This window comes from Mus caroli, unplaced genomic scaffold, assembly GCF_978045245.1.
Source record: "Mus caroli unplaced genomic scaffold, Mus_caroli_1 scaffold_3, whole genome shotgun sequence".
Classification (NCBI taxonomy): domain Eukaryota; kingdom Metazoa; phylum Chordata; class Mammalia; order Rodentia; family Muridae; genus Mus; species Mus caroli.
Window position 1 is genome coordinate 32,452,713 of NW_028227258.1, and position 5,545 is coordinate 32,458,257.

The 5,545-nt window shown below is 51.5% G+C and overlaps 1 protein-coding gene across 1 annotated transcript; it reads right to left on the minus strand.

The window, feature by feature from the left end:
• Positions 1-2,013: 2,013 nt before the first annotated feature.
• On the minus strand, positions 2,014-2,805 carry Neurog2 (neurogenin 2). Its single transcript, XM_021159167.3, has one exon. It carries the CDS (start codon positions 2,803-2,805, stop codon positions 2,014-2,016), a length of 792 nt encoding a protein of 263 aa, XP_021014826.1.
• Positions 2,806-5,545: the final 2,740 nt, after the last annotated feature.

Consider the following 5,545-nt stretch of genomic DNA (forward strand, 5'->3'; position numbering starts at 1 on the left):
ACAGCAAAAGAAAGGTGAAGCCAAAAGAAGTTAACTGCAAAAACAGATTTGCACTCTTTTCCCAAAAAATTCTTTTCTTTTCTTCCTTTCTTTTTTTCTTTTTTTCTTTCTTTCTTTCTTTCTTTCTTTCTTTCTTTCTTTCTTTCTTTCTTTCTTTCTTTCTTTCTTTCTTTCTGTCTCTCTCTCTCTCTCTCTCTCTCTCTCTCTCTCTCTCTCTCTTAACAGATATGCAATATCTGTCTCTCTACATAACCCTGGTTGTGTCCAGGAATTCACTGTGTAGTACAGGCTAGCGTCCAACTCATAGAGATTCACCTGTCTCTGCCTCCCAAGTGCTGGGTTAAAGGCGTGCATCACTACAGCCTACCCAACCTCCTACTATTAAAATAAAGCTTTTTCTGAACACTGGAGCCTGCTGTGACATAATTATTATTTAAGGTCCCCACTTTTGCTCTTCGTTGCCCAGGCGGCATGTATTTATTGATTTAAACATCCAGAGCAAGTGCTCCAGCACTGAACTTGTCCCCAGCTCAGTATGTTGTTAATTTATTTATTTAGATACAAGGTCTCACTGTGTAGCCCTGGCTGGCCTGGAATTCACTCTGTAGACTAAGCCTGAACTCATGGAAATCTGCCTGCCTTTAAGAAGTGATTTCTTAAAAATACAATGTGGGTTTGTGATGAATTTCATACTCCAATTTCAGGATTGGTGTTTCAAGTAGGATCCCATATTTTGTAATTTCTTAGTGAAATTCCACACCAAACATGACCCAAAATACAAATATACTCAATTCAATATGTGAAAACTTTAGTAAAATACAACTCATTCTGTGTTAAAAGCCACATCAGAAACAAACAAACAAACAAACAAACAAACAAAGTCAAAAGCCAAACCTCAATACAAACTTATGAAAATTAGATACTTTATTTATAGCTTAATCACAAAACAATTTTCTTGTTCTTCGGGATGTAAATACATACTAGAATAAACTCTGTAGAATATACAAAAAATACATACTTTTCCCATGAAATTTTTCTTCAAAATAAATAGAAGGAAACGCGTGTGTGGCTGATCCTGGCAATGCCCCGTGTCTGCTTAGGTTTTCAGACTGTTGATTTATTTTTAATCTCTTGAAAGGATGGGGGAGTTCCTTCTCCCCTAAAAGGTCGAGATAAATAATGCATGAAGCAATCCTCCCTCCTGATTTTTCCCTTTTCCTTCACATTTTTTCTTTTGATAGAGAATTCAGCCTAAATTTCCACGCTTGCATTCAACCCTTACAAAGCCTACAAATTATACAATGACTTCTAACCTGGCCCTCTAACAAAACAAGTTTTTCCCCCTTATAAATCATAAGAGACAGATGGCAAAATGGAGAAAGAAAAAAAAAAGCAAAGAGAAGGGCGGGACAATAGGCATTGTGACGAATCTGGGAAAAAACAAAGTGCACATCAGAGGGAAAGTTTGGTTTGACAGGTGAAATTCCCACAGCCTGCAGACAGCAATGGGAATAGAGCAGATGCCAGCCATTGCAAATGTGTGGATAATATTATTACCGGTAAATTCATTCAGATGCTAAGATACATTTCTTTCGACTGACATTAACATCTCTATGTAGAAAGGAAGGTGAAAAGATCACAGGGACCAGTTGCATTCCCTCTGAGAGATTCACACGAACTGCCTGCCGGAGTTCTCCTCCAGCAGCTCGGAGAGAGGGGAGGAGCGTCAGTCTGCTCTGCACACTCGTTAGTTATGGTACTTTTTCTCAGTGTCTTTTACAGTCTTACGAGGTTCCCCCCGCCAGCCCCCACTCCCACACGCCATAGTCCTCTTTGACCATAAATCTTCACATCTTCAATAAATCAGAGCGGGTCTCCACACCCGAATGCACCAGCAGCCGAGGGGATTGCAAGGGCCACCTCTGCTCTGTGAAGTGGAGCCCGGGGCGTGGAGGGTGGGGGACGGGAGAAGGATGGGAAGAGGGGCGGGTAGAGAGAGGGAGACCCGCAGCTCTAGATACAGTCCCTGGCGAGGGGCAGGTGAGGCGCATAACGATGCTTCTCCGGAGGTGGGGGCTGCCAGTAGTCCACGTCTGACCCGGGGCTAGCGGGCGATAAAGTGCAGCTGTATGGGGACGTGGAGTTGGAGGACGACGCGGGGCTGTTGGTGCAGCTCCAGGAGGAAGGTGGAGAAGGGCTGTCCCCGCTGGCGCCGAGCGCAGCTCCGGGGCTCAGCAGCACCGCCTCGGAGAAGAGCGCCCCCTGGAGGCCGCCGGCGCCGGAGCAGTGGTCCGCCAGGCGCAGGGTCTCGGTGAGCGCCCAGATATAATTGTGGGCGAAGCGCAGCGTCTCGATCTTCGTGAGCTTGGCATCCTCGGGGAAGGTGGGCAGCACCTCGCGCAGCGCGTCCAGCGCGGCGTTTAGGTTGTGCATGCGGTTGCGCTCGCGGTTGTTGGCCTTGAGCCTGCGGGTCTTCTTGATGCGCTGCACCGTCTCCGCCGTCTTGGCGCCTCGGGAGACGGCCCGTGAGCGCGACGGGCGACGCTTGCACTCGTGCATCAGGCCCAGCAGCCGCCCTGGCCGGCAACCCCCGGCACCCGACGCCGGACTGCCCTGCACCCCCTGCCCCGCTTCCGCTCCACGCTGCCCACGCGCGGAGCCTGGCCGGCGCAGCTCCTCGTCCTCCTCCTCGTCCGCGCTGGAGGACATCGGGGTCAGGGTCGCCGAGGCCGGGGAAGCCGAGCCCAGCAGCATCAGTACCTCCTCTTCCTCCTTCAACTCCAGAGTCTCAGATTTGACGAACATCCTGAGAAAGAAGAGGCAGATGAAATTTATTCCCAGAATGGACAGGGTAAAGTGTCGCTGGCTCCGCGCGCCCCCTCCCCATCCGCCATCTCCCTCAACGTGCATTCGCGAAGATGGCGAGGACAGAGCTGGGGAGGAGCGCCCCGGGCTCGAGCCACCTTCTGCCGGTCACAGAAGTCACTGCGTCTAGAGCGATGGAGTTAGCGTGGGCGGCGTGAGCCTGCGTGGGGACACTGCCTGCGAAGTGGAGACCCGCGGCGTGCACACTTACCTACGCGGCTCCAGATGTGTCGCGGCGCAGCTGCTGCTCCGGTGTGTGTCTGGGAATGTCCCCGCAGCCCGGAACAGAGCACGGTGTCCTCCGCACCGCGGGCTTGGCGCTTCCTAGGCGCACCTCCGCGGGGGGGGGCCTCTCGGCTGGGCGACTTTGCCAAGAGCCCCGACGACCGCGGCAGCTCGCCCGGGTCTCGTGTGTTGTCGTTCTCGTGCGTGGCTGTCTGTCAGTCAGTCCCTGGCCGTGTGGCTGCTGGCACGCGACTCCCAGGCACTCCAGTTAAAGCCGAGCTGCTTGTGGTTCAGTGGCTGCGTGTCTGGCACACGACTCTCCTTAAAACCCCTTATATACCACCAAAAAAACAATCAGATCTGCCCCGGGGCCCCCTCCTCACCTACCCTTCCCCCGCCCTCTCCTCCTCCGCCTGTCCTGGTCCCCCGCTCTCCCTCCCCAGCTTATTCTTTTCATCGTATTATCATCATTCATTTCTTTCCCTTTCTTTAGTCCCTCTCCCCCTCCCCTGGCCTGGCCATCCATCCTCCTCCTCCATCACCCCCGCCCCTCCGTCCCCCCTTTATCTAATCAGCATAAAATGGTTCTAAAGCTCCTGTTGGCGCTCCAGGCTGCAGCCCAAGCTACCGAAGCCGCGGCGGCGGCAGTGGCTCAAGCTGCGGCTGTTGTCGCCGCCGCTGTCTATTGTGATTGGTGGCTCGCGCTCGGCTGGAGCGTGCCGCTAATTTATTAATGAAAGGAGGTCGCGAGGCGCAGCTGGCCAATCAGTGTTCCCGGGACTCCGGGAGGCCTGCGAGCCACGCGCACCGGAGCCCGCTCCCTTTCAGCAGCTCATTAGGGGCCCGAGCGCTGGGGGCCCATGGCGGGGGGGGGGGCACCCCGACTACTGCTCCCGCCCGAGTCCTCCATACGCGTCCCGCCCGTCTCAGCCGGGGTCTCACGGGCGAGCGACCGGAGCCTTGGAATTAGTGAGAGTCAGAATCCCGGAGAAGGCAGCTTGGTGGTGCTGCCGGCCATGTCTCGGCAAAGCCTCTTTGGGGCTGTATCAAATAGAAAACGGGGTTTAAAACGCCTTAGTCTAATTAGGAAAAGGAAGGGGTCACGTACGTGTGCCAGACAGTAGGCACGTTGTGAGAGAGTGTGCTTGAGTTCTAGAGAAACTTGTGTATGACTGTTTGGGAAACATTAGGAGTTCACAGAGACGTCCCCTAGAAGGGGAAATTGGTCGGAGAGCAATTGATGAGCATTAAAAAAAATTAAAAAAAAAAAAAGCGCACTCACTTGACACACCCATTTTCCCTGAGACACAGTGAGGCTTCACGCCTTGACGTAATTTGGGGGGGGGGGTGGCTTCTGGTGCGGCAACAACAGGTTAGAGCCAGATGATACTATAAGGTGGCTTCCTGTGTGGGTGGCAAAGGCAGGCGTGCTACTGCTCCTAGGAGCAAGTGGATCACTCTGACACTTGTATGACCTCTGCTCCGCTCTGGGGGGCGTTGTTGAGACAGAGGGCCTGTCCTCCCAATTCTGCCTTTTCAATGGGGAGAAAAAAAATAAAAAAGGATCTGTAGCTCCCTGCTGGACTTGAGAGGAAACTTGTTCTGAATTGCTCATCTGTCCCTCCCCTTTACCACTAGACGCAGAAACAGAGTCCCAGAAGTGAGTCCTGAGTGTCATCTGGGACGGTCGCGGGGTCCTTTTTTGCTAGGATGAAAGGAAAGTCTTGGGAGGGGCTTTAGCAGTCCACCAGAGCCAGAGAAAGAGATTATCTGCAGGTCTCTGACTCCTTAGTTTGTTGGGACTGAAAATGAGCTGAATCTCAGAGAAGAGTTCAGCCAGAGCACTGTTCGCATTGGCATGGTTTGCGTGAGTTTAGTTCCCTCAGAGGGCTACCGAGCAGGATTTGGAGAGCGTGGAGCGAAGAAAAGCAAAATTAGCATCCAGGGAAATAGTCTGGATCTTTGCAGCACCCCAACCTCCAGTATTTTCTGTCAAATCGAAATGATGTTCAATTTGTGTTTTGACACCTGCTTTCATTTCTTCCCCCTTTAAAAAAGCAAATTTCCTAAATGTAAAAGCATTATTTCATCTAGTTCCCGCTAGATCTTCTCAGAACACTTTGATCTCCCTTGTAGACAGGACTGAGATAATGGAAAGGCACGGAAGATACTCGGTGACTTCAACACCCGGCATCTGGCCCTCTCAGAGACTCTTGCTTTGAGTCTCTAGCTCTGTCTAGAAACTCGCAAGAAGCAGAACAGTCTGGAAGGCAATATATATATATATATATATATATATATATATATATATATATATATTTGGAGTGAGAGCTGTGGGACAGCCCACATGGCTGCAGGTGCACGCGACCTTACGTAATTTTATCATTGAGACCAAACACTTAACCACCCTTCAAATTCTTCCTAAAATAAACCCCCACTAAGGGTCTGTTTGGCC